This window comes from Spermophilus citellus (genome assembly GCF_964194105.1).
Source record: "Spermophilus citellus genome assembly, chromosome: 6".
NCBI lineage: Eukaryota > Metazoa > Chordata > Mammalia > Rodentia > Sciuridae > Spermophilus > Spermophilus citellus.
In genome coordinates this window covers 16,657,837-16,683,730 of record NC_138187.1, presented here as the reverse complement: position 1 = coordinate 16,683,730, position 25,894 = coordinate 16,657,837, and the positions used below count along the sequence as shown (strand labels likewise).

At 41.1% G+C, this 25,894-nt stretch overlaps 1 protein-coding gene across 2 annotated transcripts in view; it reads left to right on the top strand.

Annotated features, from left to right (window-relative positions):
* The window catches only part of COG7 (component of oligomeric golgi complex 7), a 62,063-nt gene that overhangs the window by 10,443 nt on the left and 25,726 nt on the right, over window positions 1-25,894 (top strand). For both annotated transcript variants that reach the window (XR_014022774.1, XM_081300143.1), the window contains exons 5-10: window positions 5,319-5,401; window positions 6,165-6,287; window positions 13,503-13,701; window positions 19,078-19,205; window positions 20,281-20,435; window positions 25,754-25,870. Coding sequence is in view for 1 of the 2 variants with exons in the window: in XM_081300143.1 (XP_081156269.1) it covers window positions 5,319-5,401; window positions 6,165-6,287; window positions 13,503-13,701; window positions 19,078-19,205; window positions 20,281-20,435; window positions 25,754-25,870 (805 nt within the window). In the remaining variant the exon portion in view is untranslated. The remainder of the gene's footprint in view (window positions 1-5,318; window positions 5,402-6,164; window positions 6,288-13,502; window positions 13,702-19,077; window positions 19,206-20,280; window positions 20,436-25,753; window positions 25,871-25,894) is intronic.

Sequence of the window (25,894 nt, the reverse complement as noted above, 5' to 3'; positions counted from 1 at the left end):
TAATTTTCATCCCATCTAGGTTTTATTTTTTTAAACAGAAATTTCCAGTCTTTTATGTGTCTATTTTTATATTTTTTGCTTGTATGTTTCTTTCCATTCCTTTGTTCTCTATGCTGTATGATTTCTTTATAATTTTTCTCAAAGATAATTTGAAATACATATATATATATATATATATATATATATATATATATATATATATAACTTCATTTTAGTTTTACTTGTGATGTTTAACTTCAAAAAGTAAGATGAAAATTTTTCCCAGTTTGTCAACTTCATACATGCAGTAATATCTGATTCCCCTACTCTGTGTACTTATGTTCCTCTTTCTGCCTCTTGCCCTTCCCTGTCTCCCCTATCAGATAATGATTTGCAAATATTTTCTCTCATTCTGTGGGATTAGTTCTTTCCCTCAGCCCTGGGGACTGAACGCAGGTCCTTGTGCTTGCTAGATAAGTTGCTCTACCATTGAGTTATATTACTAGCCTCTGCTTTTTTTTATACATATAATTTTTAAAGTCTGAGGGTTTGGCTCAGTTGCTCACACAGGCCTCAAACTTGGGATTCTCCTGCTTTAGCCTCCTGAATATCTTATTTTTGTAAGAGTCCATCTTTTTTCTTATGGATATCCAGTTTTCTGAGCTGAAAAATTTTCCTTTCTCCTTTGAATGATCTTGGCATTCTTTTTTTTTTTTTTTTTTGGCACGAGGGTACCAGGGATTGAACTCAGGGGCGCTTAACAACCATTGTGAGCCACATCCTAAGCCCTTTCTTGTATTTTATTTAGAGACAGGGTCTCACTGAATTGCTTAGTGCCTCGCTTTTTGCTGAGGCTGTTTGAACTTGTGATCCTCCTGCCTCAGCCTCCCGAGCTGCTGGTGTTACAGGCATGTGCCACCGTGCCTGACTGATCTGGCACTCTTGTTGAAAATCATTTGACCATGTATATGGGGGTTTGTTTCTGGTTCCACTGTTGATCTGAATCCACAGAATATAGTCTATATATAAACTATATAAAGACACATAGTTTGTATGTCTATACTTATGTTAGAACTACACTGTTTTCATTGTTGTAACTTTATAGTAAGTTTTTTTTTTTAATTAATTAATTTTTTTAGTTGTAGCTGCACACAATACCTTTATTTATATGTGGTGCTGAGGATCGAAACCAGGGCCTTGCACATGCTAGGTGAGCATTCTACCACTGAGCCACTACCCCAGCCCCTTAGTAAGTTTTGAAGTCAGGAAGTATGAGACTTTCATTTTGTTTTCAAAATGATTTGATTATTCAGGGACCCTTGAGATTTCATATAAATTTGAGGATGGATTTTTTGTTTATGCAAAAATTGTGAGATTTGGGGAGGAATTGCATTAAATCTGTAGATCACTTTGACTAGTATTGACATCTTAATGATATTAAGTCTTCCAATCCATAAACATGAGATGTCTCTCTGTTTATTTGTGTCTTTAATTTCTTTCAGCGGTGCTTTGTAGTTTTCAGTGTATGTCTTTTAGCTATTTGGTCAAGTTTATTACTAAGTATTTTATTCTTTTTGATGTTAGTGTAATTGAAATTTTTTAAAAAATATTTTTTTAAATTTTAAAAATATTTAATAATGCTCATTATTAAATGTAAAGAAACAACTTGGTTTTATGTATTGATTTGATTTTGCATCCTGCAACTTTGCTAAACTTATTATTTCTAATAGGTTTTTTTTTTTTTTTTGGTGGTACTGGGGGTTGGACTACCTACTACTGAGCTATGTTCTCAGCCCTTTTTATTTATTTTTATTTTGAGACACGGTCTTGCTAGGTTTCCCAGGTTGACCTCAAACCTGTGATCCTCCCAACCTCAGACTCCTGAGTAGCTGGGATTACAAGTGTGCATTACTGTACTCAGCTCTAAGAGGATTTTTGCGGAATCTTTAGGGTTTTCTATATATAAGATTTTGCCTGCAAACAGAGATAATTCTTTTTTCCTATTTGAATTATTTTAATTGTCCTTGCTAACTACTCTGATTAATACTTCCCTTAATACATTCAGTAGCATTGGAGAGAGTGGACATCCTTTTCTTGTTTCTAATTTTAGAGGAAAGACTTGGAATAATCTTCACCATTGAATATTTTGTTAGCTGTGAGCTTTACAAAATTATATGGGCAGCCGGGCACAGTGACACACGAAATCCCAGCTGCTTGGAAGACTGAGGCAGGAGGATCACAAGTTCAAGACTAGCCTGGGCAACTTAGCCAGACCCTATATCAAAATAAAAAGGGATGGGAATGTAAACCCAGGGGTGTTCTTGGTGGTACAGTGCCCCTGGGCTCAATCCTCAGTGCCCCAAAAATGTAATGAATTGAAAAGAGAAAGTATATGGTTTTCATTATGTTAAGGTAGTTTCCATGTATTTCTAGTCTGTTGAGTGTTTTAACATGAGAGAGTATTGAATTGCATTAAATGCCTTGTCTACATCAATTAAGGAGATCACCCCCCCCCCCTTCATTTTGTTACTGTGGAATAGTAATTAATTCTTGCATTGTTAAACCATCCTGGCACACAGGAATAAATTCCACTTGGTCATGGTGTATAATCCTTTTTTTAAAAAAATATGTTTTTAGTTGTAGATGGACACAATATCTCTGTTTCATTTATTTATTTTTTTATGTGGTGCTTAGGATTGAACCCAGTGCCTCACACATGTGAGCCAAGCACTCAACCACTGAGCTACAACCCTAGCCCACTGAGCTACAACCACAGCCCTGTATAATCCTTTTAATGTTATCAAGATTTCATTGAGAATTTTTGTGTCAATATTTATCAGGGATATTGGTCTATAGTTTTATTGTAGTTCTTTGTCTGTTTTTGGCATCATGGTAGTGCTAGTCTCAAAATAAATTAGGAAGTGTTCCTCTGTAATTTTTTTGGAAGAACTTGAAAAAAATTGGTGTTAATTCTTTTTTAAATGTATAAAAGAATTCACCAAGAAAACCATCCAGTTCTGAGCTTTTTGTTTTCAAGAGACTTCTGATCACTGATTCAATCTTCTTATTAGTTGTAAGTCTATTCAGAGTTTTTCTATTTCTATAAAGTTTATTTTTTTAAGAATCATCCATTTTATCTAGGCTATTCAGTGTGTTGATATATAATTATTTAAAGTACTCAGTGTGATCCTTTTTATTTCTGTGGCAATGGTAGTAATGCTTTCTGTTTCATTTCTGGTTTTAGTTGTCTTAAGTCCTTTCTCTTTTTCATAGTGAATCTAAATAAAGATTTGTCAAAGATTCCTTTTCAAAGAATCATTGATTTTTCTCTTTATTTTCTTATTCTCTATTTTATTTATCTCTGCTTTAATCTTTATTTTTTCTTTCCTTTTGCTGTCTTTGGTTTTAGTTTATCTTGTTTCTTCTTAAGATTTAGAGTTAGGTTGTTATTATTATTATTATTATTTTGTGGTGCTGGGAGTGGAACCCAGGGCCTGTGCATGCTGAGCAAGTGCTTTACCATTGATCTACATCCCAGCTGAGGTCTTTTTGGATGTGTTTATAGCTATGAATTACTTTGCTTAGTTGCTTTCACTGCATCCCATAAATTTGGTATATTGTGTTTTCATTTCCATCTGTCTACAAGCATTTTCTAATTTTCCTCAGAATTTCTTCTTTAACCTAATTGCTGTTTAAAAGCTTGTTGTTTAATTTTCACATATTTTTAATTTTCTAATTCTCTCTCTACTGTTGATCTCTAGTTTATTTCTGTTGTGATGAGAAAAGATGCTGTATGATTTCCATGGTTTCCACCTTTTAAAATTTATTAGCACTTATTTTATGGTCTGACTTATGGTCTGTCCTGGAGAATATTCCCTGTTTACTGGGAAGAACATATTTTGCTGTTTGTGGCTCTCGGGTCTAATTGGTTTAGATTGTGGTTCAATTCCTGTTTCCTTATTGATCTTCTCTATCTTGATATAACTTCTTTTTTTTTCTTTTTTAGAGAGAGTGAGAGAGGAGAGAGAGAGAGAGAGAGAGAGAGAGAGAGAGAGAGAGAGAGAGAGAGAGAATTTTTAATATTTATTTTTTAGTTCTCGGCGGACACAACATCTTTGTTTGTATGTGGTGCTGAGGATCGAATCCGGGCCGCACGCATGCCAGGCGAGCGCGCTACCACTTGAGCCACATCCCCAGCCTTGATATAACTTCTGCACGTGCCATTTGCTGTTTTGGCAAATTCTGCTTTATTATTCATTTAAAGAAATTCTACTCTATAGGGTAGATATTTTGAAAGTTGTGATTATACCTTGAGACAAGGCACACACTGTAGCAGTGTTGTTTAAATGTCCATCTAAACGTTAGTATGTCAGAGTGTGATGGTATTATCAGTAGATTTTTTCTTCTTATTCTGTTTTCCACTTTTTCTTCCATGAACATGTTTCTGATAATGCTGAAAAACAATGCTATTTCAACAGACTTCAACTTAGTGCAGTTATTGAGTGTCTACTGTGTGTGGTGCTAATTTCTGGGGACAATGAAACACGATAGGAAATGTTACAGCTTTCCTTGGAGCTTGTGTTCGTGGATGAGAAAGACAGATATTATATAAGTAATAAATAAAACAATGTAGACTGAGATTATTTCTGTGAAGGGAAGGCATGACAGGACTGCAGGAGGAACCTAGTCTAGGTTGGCTGAGGAGAAACCAGAAGATCGTCTTAGATACAGTAAGTACAGAGACCCTGAGGCAGTTAAGAGCTAGGTTTGTTCTTGGCACCTGACAGACAGCCTGCTTGTTTCAGTGTTTTTCAGTTCATATAAATACTGGATTGACACGCCAGATGAAATCGCTGCTTTTGTAGGCCAGAACATTGGATGCCACCACTTCAACCTCTGCTATAGTTTGCAGTCCTGCAAGTCACTAAAACTCTCTGGGCGCAGTTTTCTTGCCTACAAAATGAGGTCAATTATCAGTTATTTTAGGTACTTGTCGCTAATAGTTTGTGATTCAAATCAGGGCCAGGACTAGGTGAGGCAAGTGGTTGTGTGCTTGCACAACCCTGAGAGTGATAGCTTCTTTAAATTTCATACCCCAGGCTTGCCCCCCAGCCCAGTGCCAACCCTGATTCTAGTTCATTTTACTGTTCAGATGTGCTGATTGATTTGCTGATGTATAATGTCAGCTCTATTTGTGATGCTTGTCAGGGATGCTTGTTCAACCACTGAACTATAACCCCAGCCCTAGAACCTATGAAATTTAACCTAGTGAATTATTTCTCTTGGCTATACCAGAAAACCTGGTAACAGTCTTGTATGTGTTTTATGTTGTTCTTTAGATCAGTCCAAAATATTTGTGAAAGTTTTTACTGAAATTGACCGGATGCCCCAGCTCCTTGCATACTATTACAAGTGTCACAAGGTAAGAAGCTGCAAACCATTACAATTGTGGAGTGCTCATAGCTCTGGCAACAGCAGTTTTAGACTTAAGGGCTGTTTTTCTTCCCGTTAACCAGAAGGGGGCACTCTTGGTCCAGCGTATGGACACATCTAATTGCCAGTTGGAAAACATTTCATTAGTTTTCATCCTCTTTTGTATTTACAGCTGGATTCATTTAGATGGATTCAAACAGACTTGAAAAATTGTTTTAATTTATTCCCATTTTTGTATCTTAAGGGAGATTCATGTCTTAAGCTTTATTGTGCCTTTCAGCAAACTGTAAGACTTTTTTAAGTTTTGTGGGGTTGATGAAACTAGGTTACCAAAACACTCAGCAGCTTCCTGGGCTGACCTCCAGTCCTTGAAGCCCAGTCCTTCAAGCCCCTGTGTCCTGAAGCAGTAAGGAGAGGACATGAAGCTTTAGCACCAACTCACAGCCACCTCTAAGGTCTCTTCTGAAGAGCGCAGCGCACTGGGTGGAGCACCCTGGCGTGTCTTTGGGGCAGGGTAAAAGGAGAGAGGTACTTGGAGGTGACAGATTCAAGGTTTGGATGATTATTAGAGGAGATTACTGTTTTTGTTTGTTTTCTGCCTTTTTAGGAAAAAAAAAGTGAATGGATTCAGTGGGCACTTGGCTCGGGACAGCAGGCAGCAGTGCTCACTGGGGTGGTGGAAGGGAAGGGCAGTTGGAGCAGGCCGCTTATTCAGTGTACCCAGCAAGGTCCTCTCTGTTGTGCCTCTGCAGGTGCAGCTTTTGGCAGCCTGGCAAGAGCTGTGCCAGAGTGACCTGCCCCTGGACCGCCAGCTCACCGGCCTCTATGACGCCTTGCTCGCTGCTTGGCACACGCAAATCCAGTGGGCCACGCAGGTAACAGCTTACTTGGTTTTTAGGGGAATGGGTAACTGGCTGGGAGCACCTGCTCTCAGCTGCAGAGCCCCACGGGAAACGTCCCCATCTGTCACCATCACCCAAGGGGTTAAAAGACAGGCTTGGAAACCCAGGGCAGTGAAGTTCTTAGGTTTTTATCACTCTTATCCGTATCTTAAGTGGAATCTAATGTGACAGTGCTGCCTATGGTTCAGCAAGGGAGCCTTTGGAATTCCTGGAAGCCGTTATCTTCACATCTGAAGGCAGGAGGCCCCTAGTCAGGCGGTGGTGGGGTGAACCAGCTGTTCATATCTTAACCTCAGGTAAAGCTTACCTGGCCTGCAGTCACTTTCCCTTCTCTCGTGAGACATCAAGAGTTAGAGGAAGAGTATAGTGTTGAGGGCACCCTCTGAGCAGGGGCAATGAAGCAGAGGGTTCAGGAGGAAACTTCCCATCCCTTACCCTCCCCAGGTCTCTAGGCGTTTCCACACGGAGGGGAATGGAGCGTCACTGGTTCGTCCGCAGGCCAGGAGGGCAGCAGACCCTCTTCTAGAAGGGGAGCAGCCCGAGTACTTGGGGTGATGACGGACTGGGCTTATTGGTGGTGTGGCTTATTATTTTTCTTGTCATTAGTTGTGGATTGCTCTTTAGATGTTCATCAGTCATTTGGTGGAATAAACTCAAATGTACCCGAGAGATTCCCTGCACAGGGTCATGGCGTTGAGGATGGCTAAAGCCCTTTTCTCCATCCTGGCCTCTTCTTCCTTGAACTAACCTAATTCAAACTTCGGTAGGTTTTGTTTGCTTGTTTTTTTAAGGAGAAAAAGAACCTCAGTGTTTTTTGTGTGATCACGAGTTTTCAGCAGGCCTATCTGCTCACACCCGTTTACCACCCGGGCCTCTTCTACCACTTCTCAAACCACAGGAGAAAAACGGCTCGTGCCTGTACATACAAATGCCCTTCCTCATCTGAGAATCATCTAGGAGAAAGAACTGGGGCTTCTCAGACTTCTGCTTGGTCCTCACTGTTGGTTTTGAAGGCATAAGTTTATGCTTATTTATACCTTTGGCCGTGGCCTGTTTTCTTTACAGGATGTGAGCATGTCAGGTGGGCTTTCATCTCCAGAAGCTCAGCAGAGTGCAGGTGAGGCCAAGGGCTGCAGGGTCTGTAGGTGTGTCTCCTCCACATTTCTGTTCCCCTAGGTTTTAAATGAACCTTTTCCCGCCTGTTGCTGGGGATCAAACGAGGGCCTTGCACATACTAAGCAGGTGCTCTAACTGAACTGCACCCCTGGCCCTCCCCCAGTATTTTAGTATGAAAAATACCCAACATATAAAAAGGCTGAAATAATTCTACAGTGAATACCTGTGTACCTACCTCACAGCTGGACAGTGAACATTTTGCTGTTTGCTTTGTCACAGATTTATCCTTCTATCCATCGTCTTATCTACTCATCAAACCTTATTTTTTGATTCATTTCAAAACAAGTTGGGATATAACATTCATTTAAGAACACGTATATGTATATATATATGTGTGTGTATTATTAACTAGAGTTCAAGTATTTTTTTTTGAATTTTTTTGAATTATGAAATGCAGTGATCTTAAATATACCATTTGATTAATTCAAACAAATGCAAATTGATGTGACCTTATCCTCTTTCTAGACACGAATCATTACCATCCACCTAGAAAGTTCTCTCACACTTCTTCCCCGGGCAGCTATTGCTCTGATGTTCCCCCCACATAAATTAATTTAGCCTGCTGTGGGATTTCCCGCAGATGGAAGACACCCTGTGACAAGGCATCTTTATTGTTGTGGCAAGGTTTCTTTCATCTGGTGGGTTTTTGAGACTTACTCATTTGTATGTATTGCTAGTTTGTTCCCTTTTATTGCTGAATTCTGTTACATTCTGTTACATGATGTGAATAGACATCATTTAAAAAAATTTTCTTTAGATGTTGATGAACCTTTATTTTATTCATTTATTCATATGCAGTGCTGAGAATTGAACCCAGTGCCTCACACATGCTAGGCAAGAGCTCTACCACTGAGACATCGTTTTGTTTGCACATTTTCTTATTGATGGACACTTGATCTACTTGATCTCATTCTAGTTTGGGACTATTATGAATAAAGCTGATATGAACATTGTTCTATAAGTGTTTTTTTTTTTTTAAGACACATATCTTCATATCTCCTGAGTAAACACCTAGGAGTGGAATTCTGAGATCACAGGACAGGTGTATATTTGGATTTATAGGAAACTGCCAGGCCTTTTTCTAAAGTAGTCATCCTTATTGCACTCCCACACAGTGTGAGAGTTCTGATTGCTTCCTGTGCTTGCTAACATGAGGTGTTGTCTTTCTTCTTAATTTTAGCCATTCTGCTGGGTGTGCAGTAGTGTTCCATTGTGGTTTTAATTTGCATTTCCCTGATGACTAAGGGCGCTAAGCACCTATTCATGTGCTTCATGGCCATTTGGATGTCTTCCTTTGTGAAGTGTCTATTCAAGTCCTTTGCCCATGTGAAACATTGGGTTGTTTGCCTTTTTGTTATTTAGTTGTAGGAGTTCTTTATGTATTCTGGGCACAAGTCCTTTGTCAGATATGTTCGTAGACATTTGCACATTTTCTTCCAGTCTGTGGCTTGAAAGAGGTTTTTATTTTTAATTTTTTAACTTTTTTGCAATGTTGGGGATCAAACTCAGGCCCTTGCAGGTGCTGGGCAGGCACTGTGCAAGCACTCCATCACCGAACTACATCCCAGCCCTGAGTAGAAGTTTCGATTTTGATGAAGCCTATCATTTTGTTTTTTCTTTTATGGTTGTTGCTTTCTGTATCCTAAGAAGTCATTGCTAGTCCTCAAGTTTCAAGGATATTCTTCCATGTTTTCTTCTAGGAGTTTGTTTAGCTTTTAACATTTAGATCTGTGGTCCATCCTGAATTAGCTTTTGTGTGTAGTGAATGCAGCTCTGGACTATCTTTCTGTGGCCCAGGTTGATAAGACTGGTTTAACTTAAATGTCTTGGGGGGTGGGGGCGAAGTTAGACTATGGTTGTATTCCACAGAGTTCTCATTGGTTGGTCGATATGTGAAGTCATGTTCTAGACCTCTAGTGGCATTTTTTTAAAATGCATATTTCAATTAAGACCCCTAAACTCCTTATGTTTAGAGGTTTCCCCTTTTTTTTAAAGTAACTGGACAGGGGCTGGGGATGTGGCTCAAGCGGTAGCGCGCTCGCCTGGCATGCGTGCGGCCCGGGTTCGATCCTCAGCACCACATACCAACAAAGATGTTGTGTCCGCCGAGAACTAAAATAAACAAATAAATTCTCTCTTTCTCTCTCTCTCTCTCTCTCCCCCTCTCCTCTCTCTTTAAAAAAAAAATAAAAAATAAAAAAAAATAAAGTAACTGGACAAAAAAGATTCTGTGGCCATTTCGAAAGAACAACAGAAGTTTACAGACTTGGAACTTGGGGGCTCAGTGATGACCCTTAGCTGTAGAAAATAGTAACTAGATATGGAAAAACTGGGCTGGAGGTGTAGCTAAGTGGTAGGGCATTTGCATAGCATGTGTGAGGCCCTGGGTTGGATCCCCAGCACTGCAAAAACCAGACCAGAACAAACCAAACCTGATGAATTAAGTTTCATCAAAATTAGAACCTCTGCTTAAGTCATAGACTGGAAGAAAACATCTACAAACATATCTGACAAAGACTTATATCCATAATATATAAAGTACTCCTACAATTAAAAAACAAAAAGGCAAACAACCCAGTTTTTTAAATGGGCAAAAGACTTGAATAGACACTTCACAAAGGAAGATATATGAATGGCCAGTAAGCCCACAAATAGGTGCTCAGTGCCCTTAGTCATCAGGGAAATGCAAATTAAAACGACAGTGGGATACTGCTGCACACACCCACCAGAATGGCTATAATAAAAAAGAGTAACAATACCAAACTATGAATAATGGCAAATCTCGCAATATTTAAAAATATAAAATATAAGAGAACTTTTGAAGTAAATTTAAAATAAAGAATTTGGTGGACCTGGGCGTGGTGGAGCACGCCTATAATCCCAGTGGCTCAGGAGCCTGAGTCAGGAGAATCGAGAGTTCAGAGCCAGCCTCCGCAAAAGTGAGGCACTAAGCAGCTCAGTGAGACCCTGTCTCTAAATAAAATACCAAATAGGGCTGGGGATGGGGCTCAGTGGTCGAGTGCCCCTGAGTTCAATCCCTGGTACTGCCCCCCACCCCTACCCCCACCCCACAAAAAAAGAATTTGGTGGTGATACATAGGATGAATTGCTAAGGAGAGTTGGGAGACAGACAGCCTTTGCCTGGTAGGGATGATGCTGGTGTTCAAGTTGATGAAGGAACAATCGTTGAAACAATTGTTAGTAACCAATAAAGGGATTCAAAGAAAGGAAAGTCAAAAGGGAGATTTTCATCCTGGTGAGTGGAGACATTATTGACAGAAGTAGGAAGTTGAAGGGAACACCTGTGGAGTTCAGTGGGGACATGATGGATTCTAATTTTGGGTGCTTTTAAGTTCCCAAATGTCAGTCTAACCGTGACTTCCAGTAGATGGCTGGATGACTGCCTCAGGAAATACAGATTGGAGCATCTGCCACAAGTTGGTCATTTTATAATTTATTGGATTTGATTGTTTCTTTCCCCCTATTTCTTTGTCCCAGACTCTAGCAGGGTGGCACTATGTGGAGTCTAATGTAGGATGTATCATGGGAAACAAATGTTCTTTGCAGTTTTGTAAATTCTCTGAGAATTAAAAAAATATATACATATTTTGGACCATGTGCATGGCCATCCTATAACCAGTTGCTAAGGTTCTTTAATCCTTCTCAGGTTAACTTTTTACACAGTGTAAGATCCGGGGCCTGCCTTGTTCTTTTGCATGTGGACATCCAGTTTTCTGAGAACCATTTGTTGCCATGATTATGCTTTTCCTATGAAATGGCCTTGGCACCCAGGTTTAAATCAATTGGCCTTAGATGTCTGGGTTTGCTTCTGGGCTTTCTGTTCTATTCCACTGGTCTGTGTGTCTGTCCTTATGCTATCATTATACTTTTGAAGAAGTTTTCAGCCACACTTGAGGTATTGGGATTAGGACTTTACTTATAAATTTTAGGGGGACACAGTTCAGACCATAATATTCCCCTTTCTTCATGAAGCCAAACAGGGCGAGTCTTTTAACTTTGCTCTCCTTTTTCAAGACGATCTTGATTACTTGGTGTACCTTGAGCTTCCAGATGAGTTGTTTTTGTGGTTGTTCCTTTTATGCACTGTGCAACCCACTTCAGTGCCAGCAGCCTGTGGACACAGAGGCCAGGCAACGGTTTGGGGGCATAGTTTGCTCTGGCATGGGACACTATGAGAGGCCCCAGGGACAAGCCTACATAAATCCAAACCCATGCATTCAAATGAATTTTTGAATGGATTTTTCTATTCCTCAAAAAAAAAAAAATACTATTGGTGTTTTGATCAGTGCTTGCATTCCATCTGAAGGTGACTTTGGGTTGTGTTGACATCTTAAGAACACTAGGTCTTCAGATTCATGAACATGGGATGTCTTCACTTATTTGTCTTCTTTCATTTCTTGCTGTTTTGTAGTTTTCAGTGTATAGTTGTTCAGCTTTTTGGTTAAGTTTATTCCTAAATACTTGGTTCTTTTTGATGCTATTGCAAATGGACTTGTTTTTATTAATTTCCTTTTCAGATTGTTCATTGTTAGTGTGTTGACAGACAACTGATTTTGTGTGTTGATATTATTACCTGCAACATAGCTGAATTTTAACTCTTAACAGTATTTTGTGGATTATTTTGGATTTTCTACACATAAAACCATGTCATCTGTAAACAGAGATCACTCTGTTTTCAATTTGGACACCTTTTATTTCTTGTTCTTGTTCTTTTCCAGTTGCTCTGGCAAGAATTTCCAGTACTATGTTGGATAGAGTGGCAAAAGCAGGCTTCTTTGACTTGTTCCTGAACTTAGAAGGAAAAGCTTTCAGTCTTTCACCATTGAGTCTGATGTGAGCTGGGTTTTCACCTATGGCCCTAGCATCTGGAAGAAGTTTCCTTCTATCCCTAGTTTGTTGTATGTTTTGTCATGAAAGGGTATTTTGTTAAATGGATTTTCTGCATTAATTGAGGTGGTCATATGTATTTTCCCCTCATTCTGTTGGCATGATATATTAAATTGATTAATTTTATACATTGAACTGTTCCTGCATTCCAGGAGTAAATCTCACTTCACGACAGTGCATACTCCTTTTAATGTGCTGCTGAATTCAGTTTCTAGTACTTTGTTGAGGATTTTTGCTTATACATTTACAAGGGATATTGGTCTGTGGTTTTCTTGCAGTGTTTCTGTAAGACGCCGCACCGCACTAGGAATGGGAGACACCACACGACACAGATCACCAGAGAGGTTCTGCTTTATTACCAAAGGCTGTGGGTTTATATAGGTCTAAGGAGAGGTAGCAGGGCTGAGGTAGATAATGGGTCGCCCGTTTATTGGCAAGCTCTTCCATATGTCAGTTCCAGAGCCCAAGAAGTTAATTCTTATTGGGGCTAAGGTTTCCCACCCGCAGGATTTGAACATTGGCGCCGGCGGGAACGTTTCGCGCCAGTGAAAGAAAAAAAGAGGAGAAAGAGGGTCGTTAGGCACCATGTTGGGGTTTTTCTCTGGGGTGCTGCTGCCGTTATATGTTTTCCCAACAGTTTCTATCTGCTTTTCATATTGGGTTGATGCTGACCACACAGAACGAGTTAGGAAGTGTTCTGTATTAATTGTAAGGGAGTATCTTGGACTGGCAAGTTTAAGCAACAGAAATTGATCTCCTCATGGCCCTCCCTCCAGTCTCATTTCTTCATAGCCCTCCCTCCAGTCAATTTCTGGTACCATGTAAACACCGCAGGAAAGCATTTAGTAAATTTGTAAATAGGAAGGCACTGGTGGGAGGGGGTGACATTGTCCATCATTCCAGACACCTTCCAGGTCCTGCAGATTTGCTGTGCTTTCTGAGCACGTTCACTCTGCAGTGAGGGGACCTTTGGGCTTATAGCTCTTGACTAGTCACTTTTTACCTGTTAAGGGGATTTCTTTGAGTGATCCAGAAAACAGCTTCTTTAAGAACTCTGTCCTGTTGGTGGCGCGAGCTGACACAGCTGCCTGTTTCCCACTGCAGGTTTTCAAGAACCCTCACGAGGTTGTGACAGTGCTGCTGATCCAGACCCTGGGGGCCTTGGTGCCCTCCCTGCCTATCTGCCTCAGCGCTGGCGTGGAGAGGGCGGGACCCGAGCTGGAGCTCACCAAACTGCTGGAGTTCTACGACACCACTGCCCACTTTGCCAAGGGGTTGGAGGTGGCACTGCTCCCCCACCTACGTAGGCATTCCTTCCTCCCTTCACCGACTTGTCTTTACTTGCTGTTTTGCAGCTTCTGGGGCCTGGGTTTGTTTCTTTTTCAGGGGACTGTGCAGAAAGGGGAGGATTCCAACACAAATGGAAGGCTGTCCATGGAAACTGCCCTTAGGGAAGTGGCTGTAATATACTTGTCTAGTATCCCGGGTATTGTCTAGTGCTTTCTCGGCTCTGGGAACTGATGGACCTTCTGCTGTGGCTTAGCATGTGAAAGAGGCAGGTAGACGCAGGTGGCAGGAACTGGCAACAGGCTTCCTGGGAGGATAGTGTTCTCTTCATTTGAGTCACGAAACCTTAGTTCAACCTCAAAAGTAAGTTTGAGGGGACACTTAGGTTGTAGGGGCTTCTGAAGGGGCAACAGCAGGTTTGTCGTGACAGCGGAGCCGTGTTAGGACTACGGGTAGCTGTGTGGAAAAGGGCTCTCTTGGTGGCTGAGAGAAAAGCACTCACTCCTCATTCCCTTTGGGGGGATGATGCATGGGATGGTGCGTTTTCCCAGCTGTTTTCCGTCTGTGTTAAAACCATTGTAAATTTTTAGATATCATAGACCTCGTGACACATGCTGCTGTCAAATCAGGAAGTTGCTTGAGGAAGGCCTTGTTCTGCCATGTGGCTGCTGTGTGTCACTCACTTCGTTTATTTAATAGTTATTCTCTTTAATGACATTTGTGCTTAATTGCCTGGACATTCCAGGGAGTGTGTTTGTTGTTCAGGTTCCTGATGAGTCAGAGGTGTTTTTGGCACACTCGCCTTAGGTGTGGGAGAGGCACGGTGGATGTGGGTGGCTTCCAGAGGACCACGCTGCCCTGGCAGGTGGCTACAGAGTGTGCAGGCCGTGGATCCTGCTGGAGCAGAGTGGGATGAAGGCAGGGCAGGGGACAGGTTGCATTCCGCCCACGGCCATGGACTTTCCTAAGCGAGGAGAACCACCCTCTGCAGAGTCAGATAGAGGAGTGCTTTGTCATCGGCCATGGGAGTTCAGATTTCTGACAATGGCTGTGGAAGGTTTCAAAATAATGTTTTGTTTTACTTTTAATTGAAAAATACTTTGGAAACAAAAAATAAAAGAGAGGCTAAAAGTGACCCATAGCTTCATCACTCGGAGTCACTGACAGCATTGCATTTCTTCCTAGTAATTCAAATGTAAATGCAGGTTGTTTTAAGCATTAATAAAAATATTTAGCATGTGCTATATATTTTTATGGTGCTGGGAATTGAACTCAGGGCCTTGTACATGTGAGGCAAGCACTCTACCAACTGCCCCAGCCCAAGACCTGTTTTTTTTAATCTATATTTTTTTAGTTGTGGATGGACACAATACCTTTATTATACACACACACACACACACACATATTTTTAAATTTTTTAAAAATTATATATTTAATTATAAACAATTATATTTAATTGTTTTTTAAATTAATCTTTTTTTGTACAGGGGATTGGACCCATCTGTACTTTACCACTGAGCTATATCCCCAACCCTTTTAAAATGTTTCCTTCTGAGGCAGGGTCTCACTAGTTGTTGAAGCTGGCCTTGAACTTATGATCCTCCTGTCTCAACCTCCCGAGTTACTGGGATCACAGGCGTGCACCACCGCACTTGGCAGTGGCTTATAATTTTTTAGCCACTATTAGAAGTACAACTGTTATGAACTATATTACCCATTAATGTTTAAACCTAATTCTGATTGGTCCTTAGGATAAATTTTAAATTGTAGTCATGAAGAAGTGGAAAAATTGAAACATGTTTTTCCTACTTTGCTCTTTAGAAAGTTTCTGCCAATTTTTGTATAGTAGTGAATAAAGGCACCAGGTCGTTCCTGCCTCTTCCATCGTTGTCAGATTCTTATACAGTTAATAATATATCATTTTAATTTACTTCAGCATTAGCAAGTTTGAAAATTATATTATAAAAATGATCTCTTTTTCTTTTTTGGTTGCTTATTTGCCTGTTCTGCTTGGAGTTTTAATCTATTTCTTGTTAATATCTTAGAGTAATTTATTTAAAATAGTGTTATTAAATATGTTTGTAAAAAGCAACAAAAATATATGTTACATAGTCTCCTATATTCCTATTTGCTAGAAATAACCATGTTTAAAATTTTGACATGCTCCTAAAAGATTCTTATGTAGTGGACTTTTTCCTATTGTTTATCAAATATATTTCAGATATATTTTCTAACTTTTATTTTACCTTTAACATGTTTCTGTTATTTTACTAACAAATACCCATACATGATATAATTTAAAATATAAAAGATATGGAAAAGAAAGCAAATTTTTAAAATGTAACTTAAGTTGATTTTATAGTTAACAAGCAATATGTATTTATTATAGATAAATCCTGAAAATACAAGGAAGGGGAAAAAAATCATCCTCAACCTGCCTTCTAAAACAGCATTTTGGGATTACATATATGTGCAGATTTTGTGTATGAGTATCCGTATGTTTATATTCTTAAATTTGGTTTCAGTAGAATATTATTATCACACCCAAGAACTTAATTTTGATTTCATATTGTCAGCTAACGTGCAGTGGGTGCTCGGGTTTCCCCAGTTCCACAGGTGTCTGCATAGCGGCTTCCCCACCTCTGCCTCACACTGACCTCCAGTTCACGTACATACATTGCCTCGATTGTCCTGTTTCTGTAGATTAAAATCTCTTTTAATCTACAACAGTCATTTCATTTTTCTTTTGTTTTTCATGACATGGACGTTTTTGAAGAAGAAAAAGTCGTTTTCTTATGGAATGCCCCACATTCCAGGCTTTTATTAGTATATTTATCTCAAACATTTTTAGCAAAACTGTTGCATTGATGCTGATGTGACTTCCCATTGCATCACCTCAGGAAACACATAATGTCGAATTGCCGGTGACAGGTTAGATTAATCACATTGTAAATGTATCCTCCAGATCTCCCCATTGTCGTTACCTTTTCCTCTTTGTAATTATTAGGTAATTTGTGGGGTGATACTGTGAGCTCATAGGAATATGCCATTCCCCAAGAAACAATTGCCCAGTGATATCAGCACCCATCCATGAGCCTTGCCTTAATGAATTCTTACAGTGCTGATTGTAAAATAGTGATTTCGTAATTATATCATTCATTCTACAATTATCTGCTGGCATTCTCTTATGAAGAAGAATTTCCCTTTCTGCCTCTTTTTTTAAAAATATTTATTATTTAAGTTTTTTTAGGTGGACACAATGTCTTTATTTTACATTTATGTGGTGCTCAGGATCAAACCCAGTGCCTCATGCATGCTAGGCAAGCACTCTACCACTGAGCCCCACCCAGCCCCCCTTTCTGCCTCTTTGATGTCACTATAAATTCATGGATTTTTAAAAATATTTTATTATTTTTTTAATACTTACAAAGAAGCCCACTTGATGGACAAAAATTCATGGATTTTAAAAAATCCAGTGTGTTATGATTTAATTGTTACCATTCTTTTTTTTTTTTTTTTGGCAATACTGGGGATTGAACTCAGGGCCTTGTGCATTTGAGGCAAGCACTTTTCCACCTGAGCTATATCCCCAGCCTCCTCATTGTTACCAATCATTTTGATGTCCAAATTATTTCATTTTTGGACTGTGGGTCCCCATTCAGCTGACTCTCATATCTTTTTGGCATGTCTCTAATCAGTCTTTGAATGCTTCCTTGCTTTTTGGCACAGACTATTCCAGAAGCACCTGTGCTTTCCTTTACCCCTCACCTGGAGTCAGCTGTTTTTCCAGGGAGACTAGTTTCTTCTGGTGAAAATTGGTATTTAGAAATGAGAGTCTGAACACCATGGCTGTTCATTGTTGCTGAGGTATCATTACTTCTAGGCTCTTTTGGTGGACAGAGCTAGGAAATACATATTTTTAAAAAATTGGCAATTTATACTGATATTTCCCAGTCAAATTTAATGCTATAAAATTTTTACTTTTTGCTCTTTCAAGCCCACTTACATCTCCCATTTCCTGCAGTGAGAATCCTGGTTCCCAATCAGGATACACACATACACAAATATATATGTAATTATTTTTCATGACCACATTCTGGATAGGTCAACATATTTTTAACTTACTCATTCAAACACCAGAGGACTGTACTGAAGTTTAGACGCTGAGGATGCAAAGATGAACAAAAGCAGACACCGTCCCTAGAGTACGCAGTGGGAGAGAATCAGGTCGTCACACTTGACGAATGTATGATTACAAAGTGAGATGAGCACTATCAAGAAAACAGGTGGTCCTAAGCATTTATAAACAAAGAAAGATAATTGAGTCCAACAGAATCAAGCTGGTTGAGTATTGAAGGAATTAGCTGATGAAAAGAGGTAGGGAAGCAGAGGGTCCTTCCACACAGGAGGCTCAGCGTGGGACCAGAAGTTCCTATGAGGCTGGAAGCCAGGGGAAGAGTGAAGGAGGAGGTGGCAATAGAATTAATATTAAAGATGTGGCATGTGGCACATTTTATCTACTCAACAAAAGCCTTTTAAGATTGTTGGTATCAGTTCCCTCATTTTGTCATTGAGGGAACGGGCATCTGAATGCATAACCAGGGCCTTCACTCCTAATTGCCACCATCTTCCACTTCCTGAGGTCAGGCTTTGCAGCTGAAGAGCAGTAGAGATCTTTGGGAAGAGGCGAGTAGGGCAGAGATGTGGCCAGGCTTCTGTTGGGGAGTGCTCTGCCTTCGGTGTGGAGGACAGGTTGGAGGGGAGCAGAGATTGTGAGGAATCAGTCAGCAGGCTGCTGCACTTACTCATCGTCTTCAGATCGCTTCCACAGCCCTGTCCTGGCAGTGTGTTCGTGAACATTCTTGCTTGTACACTGTGTTCCTGCACTATTGTTTGCTTCTTGGGTGTAATCCTTAGAAGTTGAATTGCTGCACTGTAGAATAAGCACATGTACACTTTGGATACAAACATGTTTTAAATTTGTATGTAACTGAACTTGGGCTCTCCTGTTTCCCTAAAGTCCAAGGACACTTGGAAGAGTAAGACGGACTTCCTTCAGAACCTCTCTCTGCAGCAGAACCTAACCCTGACCAGAGTTTTCACTGAAGGGATCCTCAACTACCAAGGGTTGTAGGATTAAGGGGATGGGTGTCTTAATTGTCCTTTCAATTGTACTTTCAGCACACAATGCACAAAACCCAAATGTATCCAAATATTTACTGAAATGAGGTTGAAGAAGCTACCTGGAATGATCAAAGCAGATTAACAAAATGTAGACACCCCTGAAGATAAAACAAGAAGAGTTCCAGTAGTGTACCTCTCTCCCGTTGCTCTGTAGCAATTAATTCAGATCCTTTGTTCATTATTGTTTTTAATTTCCGATTCCCTAAAGAGGAGCACAACCTGGTGAAAGTCGTGGAGCTGGTGGATGCCGTGTACGGACCCTATAGACCCTACCAGCTGAAGTACGGCGAGATGGAGGAGAGCAACCTCCTCATCCAGATCAGCGCTGTGCCCTTGGTAACGTGGCAGTGCCACCACTGGCCATTTGGGAAGCATTCTGTGCGCCGATCTTTCGGCCAAGTCTGGCAGAGGGTTGGGGGGTGAGGTCAAGTATACAAAGAATGAGCTGAGCGGGGAGATGGCTTTCAATCCTTACGGGCTCTTGCCATCCAAATGTAAAATGAGGCCGCAAATATGCTACCAGTGTTCCATTTCAAATCCCTCATAGAGATCTAGTAAAATGAGAGGCCTAAATTCTTTGGAAAGCTTACTCTGATTTAGTAACTTTTTTTTTTTAATAGTTGTAAATGGACACAATACCTTTATTTTATGTATTTATTTTTATGTGGTGCTGAGGATCGAACCCAGTGCCTCACATGTGCTAGGCAAGTGCTCTACCACTGAGCTGAGACCCTAGCCCCCTAGTAACTTATTTTTAAGGGGGACTTCTGTTTATGGAAGATGATGTGGATGGCACAGGAGCTTAACATCCATGGACAGTGCTTTCAGGGGACTGTGTGGGCAGGAGAGAGGGGATCAAGCACCTCTCCTTTTAAAGGTGATTTTGTTTTCATGTCACTTGAGGTTGTCCAGCATGAAGTGCGTTGACATTTAGGAACTGATCTTACAGAAGTTAAAATCTGCTACCTCTTGCTATTTCCCCATTTTACCTAGAAAGTTCCTTCTGCTTCAGTTACTTTCATGCTTTTGAGGGAAACATTTTCCTTCTGCTACCTTTTTATTTAGAGTGACTGATGTGGAGAATTAGAGTCCTAGCTTGAGAGCCAGAGAAGGAAGTACTATCTTAATAATCACAGGAAAAGGGGAAAGAGATGTAAAATGTAGGGACAGCCTAGACATTTGGTCATACTTTTCTGCCGTGAGTTATTTCTGTGGTGTCACTGGCCATATCAACTGTCCTTCTCCATGGGGCTCGGGCTCTAGAAGAGCTGTCCTGGTTGAGGACAGTATTTCCGATAACCTCAAGTGATTTTTTCCAGAGAGGAGAGGGCTGGGTGGGCTGCCTGCTTCGTGTTGTCTGTCATGGTATTCTTGAGTCTCATGTGGCTCTTGCTTGTCCACCTCTGACCAGGAGCACGGGGAAGTGATGGACTGTGTGCAGGAGCTGAGCCACTCCGTGAACAAGCTCTTCAGTCTCGCATCTGCAGCTGTTGACAGATGTGCCAGGTTCACCAACGGCTTGGGGACCTGCGGCCTGCTGACAGCCCTGAAATCCCTCTTTGCCAAGTAAGGTTGGGGAAACTAAAACAGGGTAGGCCATGTTGGAAGGCACTGTCTGTCCCAATTAAAAATACACGTGTTCTTTATCCCTGTTGTAAACACTGGAGAAACACTTGTACCTGGGCCCAAGAGGATGTTCTTAAGGATGTTCATTGCAGCATCATTAGTAAAGGCGGAACATTTGAAGAAACCTAAATGACCATCCATTAGGCAGTGGCTAGATAAGATGCGGTATATTCGCGAGGTAACCCTGTGTGGCAAAGTAGGAATTAGACCTACACATATCAACATGGACAGATCTCAAAACAGTATTCAGTGAAAAAAAGCAAGTTGCAGAATCATGTAGAAAGTTAATATATTATGCAAAAAGAACACACAAAATGTAGGGTCCATTTTCTAGAGCAAGATTGCAGTTTTTCTAAAAAGAAGCAGATAGTGAATATTTCAGTCTTTTGGGGTCTTGCAGTCTCTGCTGTAATAGAGACCTTTGCAGCATAGTCCTTTTTGGAGGCACTGGGGATTGAACTCAGGACCTTGCATATGCTGGGCAAGTGCTCTACCACTGAGCCACATCCCCAGCCCTGCACAGTCTTAAATAATGCAGAAAAAATGGATGTGGTTTTGTTCCAATCAAACTTTACTTACAAAAAACCAGAAGTGCTGTCCTAGTTCCTTTTTTTTTTTTTTTTTTTTGGTGATTATAGATGGACAGAATGCCTTTATTTTATTTGTTTATTTTTATGTGGTGCTGATGATTGAACCCAGTGCCTCATGCATGCTAGGCTAGCGTTCTACCACTGAGCCCCAGCCCCAGCCCCCTTGGTCCTTTTTTTAATACTTTAAAAATGTATCTCATATTCCTATCAAATAGTAGTGGACAGACTACAGCTCATGAATCAAATCTGCTCTGCCATCTGTTTTTATAAATAAAGTTTTATTGGAACACATCCATGCCATTCACTTGCCTGGGACATTTGGCTCCTTCCCACTGTGAAGGCAGAGCTGAGTAGCTGGGACAGAGACCTTGTGACTCAAAAGTCCAAAAGTATTTCCTGTCTGGGAGCTGGTGATGTAGCCCAGTGGTAGAGGCATGCCTAGCATGTGCAAGGCCCAGGATTTAATCCCCAGCGTAGAGAAAATAACAACAACAAATTTACCATCTGGATCTTAATAGAAAAAGTTTGCTGAACTTTTACCCCGTGTTAGGCAAGACACTCCAAACAGTGGTTATCTCTGGGGAAACTGAGACTGTAGTCATAGGAGATTTAGCTTTTTTAGTTATTTTTTATTTTTTAAAATCAATGAGCACAAACATATATTCCAATATAATTAAAAATATAAAATAAGCAACATAAGCATCATTCTGAGTGACAGAAGCCAATCACAAAAGTCCATATTATGTCCTTCCATCTATATGAAATGCCCGGGGTAGTCAAGTCTGTAAATAAGATTTAAAAAAGTAGATTTGTGGTTTCTTGAGGCCAGGGGAACTGAGAGAAGACAGCAGATGGTTGCTAAATGGTGTGGGTTTCTTTTTGGGCTGAGGAAAACGGTTTAAAGTGTGGCCGTGGTTTTACAACTTTGGGAATACACTAAAAACTTGTTGGATTGTGTTCTTTAAAATGGGTGAGTTCTGTTGTGTGTGAGTTATATCACAGTAAAGCTGTTACTGAAGGGTCTGTGGGTGTGGCTCAGTGGTAGACTGTATGCTTTACATGTGCAAAGCTCAGTGTGCATGCCTGCGTGTGTATGTGCTTAGGCACACACACACACACACACACACACACACACACACACACACATGCTGTTTCCCAAAGGAAAGGAAAATAAAGGGAAAGTTAAATTTCATTTTGTCAGAAAGAAGAAAAAGAAAGCTGTATAAGGCTGGATCCTCTGACCTGTTTAATTGAGGTACAAGGGTCCTCAGGAAGTTACAGGCTCCAGTCTTAGTTCATAGACAAGTACGTTTTTATGCTCTCCGAGGGACCTTCCCTCGGCAGTGTGTTCCACAAGGAAGTTGCCCTGAGTCTCAGAACTCCCCGTATTGAACTGAAGCAGTTTTGCTGGGGGAGTTTAGAAAGCTCTTGTCATTCCAGAAATACCAAGCTCACCCCTGGGAGATCTAAGGGCTGTTGAGCCAGAGCGCTCGGTCACTGCCGTGAGCTGTCACCACCTTCACAGGGCAGCTCCAAGTGTCGGCATTAAGGCTGGAACTGTGCCCAGATGAGCCCAGATGTGTTCCCAGAAAAAGAGAAGCAGCAGCAACAGCAGCAAATTTAATCAAAGTTTTAACTCTTTCGTGTCACTATCAGGATTTTGTGAATGGAAAGTTTTTTTTTTTTAATATTTATTTATTTATTAGTTATTGGCGGACACAACATCTTTGTTTGTATGTGGTGCTGGAGGATTGAACCTGGGCCGCACGCATGCCAGGCGAGTGCGCTACCGCTTGAGCCACATCCCCAGCCCTGGAAAGATTTTTTTTTTTAAATTTTTTTAGTTGCCAATGGATTTTTCACTTTATTTGTTTATTCATATGTGGTCCTGAGGATTGAACCCAGGGCCTCACACTTGCTAGGCAAGTGCTCTACCACTGAGCCACAGCCCCAGTCCTGGAAAGATTTTTTAAAAAATATTTTTAGTTGTAGATGGACACAAGACCTTTATTGAGTTCCTTTAGCTTTTTATGTGGTGCTGGGGATTGAACCCAGTGCCTCATGCATGCTAGGCAAATGCTCTACCACTGAGCCACAACCCTAGCCCTGAAAGATTTTTTTAATTTTGATCTAAGAATTTTATTACGAAATAGCAGAAATGATGCTTTTAGAAATAATTCCCCCTAAAATATGAAAAGACATAAAAATGTAAAAGTCTTCTCCCTTCCTAATCACTTTTTAGACCTCATGAGTAACTAAGTTTTGAACATTTTGCTTTTAATTTTCTGATTCTTCCCTACGAACTTTAAGGAAAAAAAAATTTTAACAAACTTTAAATGTTGTCTCCACATGAAAGGTGAGGTCTTGAGATTTCTTAAGGCTGTTGCTCTAACTCCTGCTTCTCTGAGCTTTTGCTTCTTACAATTTTGCTTTTAGTTCTTCTGTTCATTATTTGTTTACTTTGTTTTAAAAAATAATATCCATATTAAAAATTCAAACTGTATGGTGAAATCAGGTCATCTCCTCTAGGAGGGAAGATTTACTAAAATAGCTAAAGTTTATACAATTAGTCAGGAAAACCAGGTTGAAGCTAACTCGAGCAGGGTTCAGATGGGACGTGGTTCACTGGTGAGGTGGGCTTGGGAGGGTGTTAGGGGCGCAGGGGGAGGGAGGAGCAGACGGGCCTGGCTTGAACTAGAGGGAAACTGTAGAATACAGCAGGCCATGTACTGGCCACAGAACGAGGGACTTGGCAGCTGTGGTGGGTGGGAGGGCCCTGGAATGGGACCAGCCTGGGCTCAGGTCCTGGCACTTACTGGTTAGGATCTTGAGCATGTCACCAGTCTTTTCTGAGTCTTAATATCTTCCTTCTGAGTAAATTGATGATAATAATACCTTCTTTCCATGGTGGTTTTGATATTAAGCAAAGCTTGTAATTAAAATCCCGAACAGAGCAACTCTGTGTGTAGACATTTGGAAATGTGCATAGTGAGAGAGAGTTGGAGAGTTTGAAGACAAAAATAATGTGGTAAAGGCTACCCTTTCATCTGAGATTTCATGATAAACCCATTTTGAGTTCCAGATGGAAGGATAATGAGATATCCTGTCTGCTCACCTTCCCCCGGGACGCTGTTAGGAACTTCTGCAGAGCGTGGGGACTGTGCATGGCATATTCTCCTAATGCATGCTTGTCATAGTTGCAGGGTGTGACACAGTTGTTTACCCTCCCACAGCTGAAGCTGGTGTTCCTGGGCATTGCCCTGCTAATTTGCCCTTGAGGCCCAGGCCCCGCCCCCTAACAACTAATTCCCTCAGGGAGCTGTCCCCTCTCTTGATGGGTAGGGAAGGTGCCATCCCTGGAACATGAGTTTTGTAGCTTTCTGCTTTAAAGCCCGAAGCCTGTGTGGAGGGAGGAGCAGTGTGGCTTGCAGGTGGGGTCGTGGTCTGAGGTACTTCCTTCCATTGGCACCTTGAAAGGCCTTTCTCTCCACTGCACACACATACTCTTCAGGCCCTGGGCTTCATGTTCTACCTCCCTCACTCAGAGCTTTTGATTTAGAGGGCAGAGAGGGAAAGCTGCTTGCGATGTACCCAAAGTCACAAGTTTTTTGGTTTCCAAAGGTCAGAACCCTCACTTTATCCTTGCCACCACCAAACCCGCCCAAGGACATGAACTGATGTGTTAATGTTCCAAGAAATTTAAATCCTTAGAAACACCACCCATTCCGCATCAACAGTCATTTTATTCTTTCCAGAGAATGTATATTATGTCATTTATTTAATTTTATCACCACAACAACTGTGTGAGGTGATACAGAAGACATCATTAAATCCACTTTAAGGATGAGGAAACTGAGGCCCAATGACCCAGAGGCGCTTGTCCAGCAGTGCCATGCAAGTCTGTCATTCATTCAGGAACTATTTCCAGTGTCTCCTTTATGCTCTGCCCAGTGCTAGTTCGTCAGGACCCATCATAAATTATAGAGGCACAGTCCCTGATCTTACAGACCTCACAGGCCCCCACAGCAACACGCACTGAGCAAACACACACTAACTGAGTTGTTTGATTATAGTGTGGAGGGTGCAAGGAAAGAAGCTTGTTCACTCAGTGAGGGCAGGCTGTGGTCCATGAGGGAGGGTCTTCCGTTTACCATCCTGTGCTGATGAAGCCGGGCCCTTGCCTGCTGTGGAGGTGTGGTCATCTGCTGTGGCCTTGGGTCTAAATTCAGGGGATTTGCTTGCAAAAGTACCCTGAATGTCCGCAGCTACCCCGCAGTGTCCTGCGTCACATTTGGTTATTACAGTAGACACATGGCTTTCAAAATAGTTCTTCAAATCTGCTTCCAAAGACATGCATCTGTTAGAATGAGGGGAATTTACCAGCATCGTCTCTTGTCTGAATGTCATTGGAGTTGACTTAGTGGCTGTCGCCTTCCTCTTCATCTTGAGCATCTCTCAAGGCTGCCCTGCCAGGTGGTTAGGATGGTCTTGCCACAATGAGAAGGCATTTTTGTGGTCAGAGGTTTGTTAGTGATCTCCTCCCATGGTGGGAGCCACTCGCAGACATTCTCAAGGTAATCAGCAATTTGTCCAAAGCTGTGGAATTGCAGGCGTCTTTGGAGTGGCGGAGTTTATTCACATACCTGTCATTTTTCCGCTTCCCTCTAGGTATGTGTCTGATTTCACCAGTGCTCTCCAGTCGATACGAAAGAAGTGCAAACTGGACGATATTCCTCCCAACTCCCTTTTTCAAGAAGACTGGACAGCTTTTCAGAACTCCATTAGGTAACGTGGGGGTTGCAATTTAAG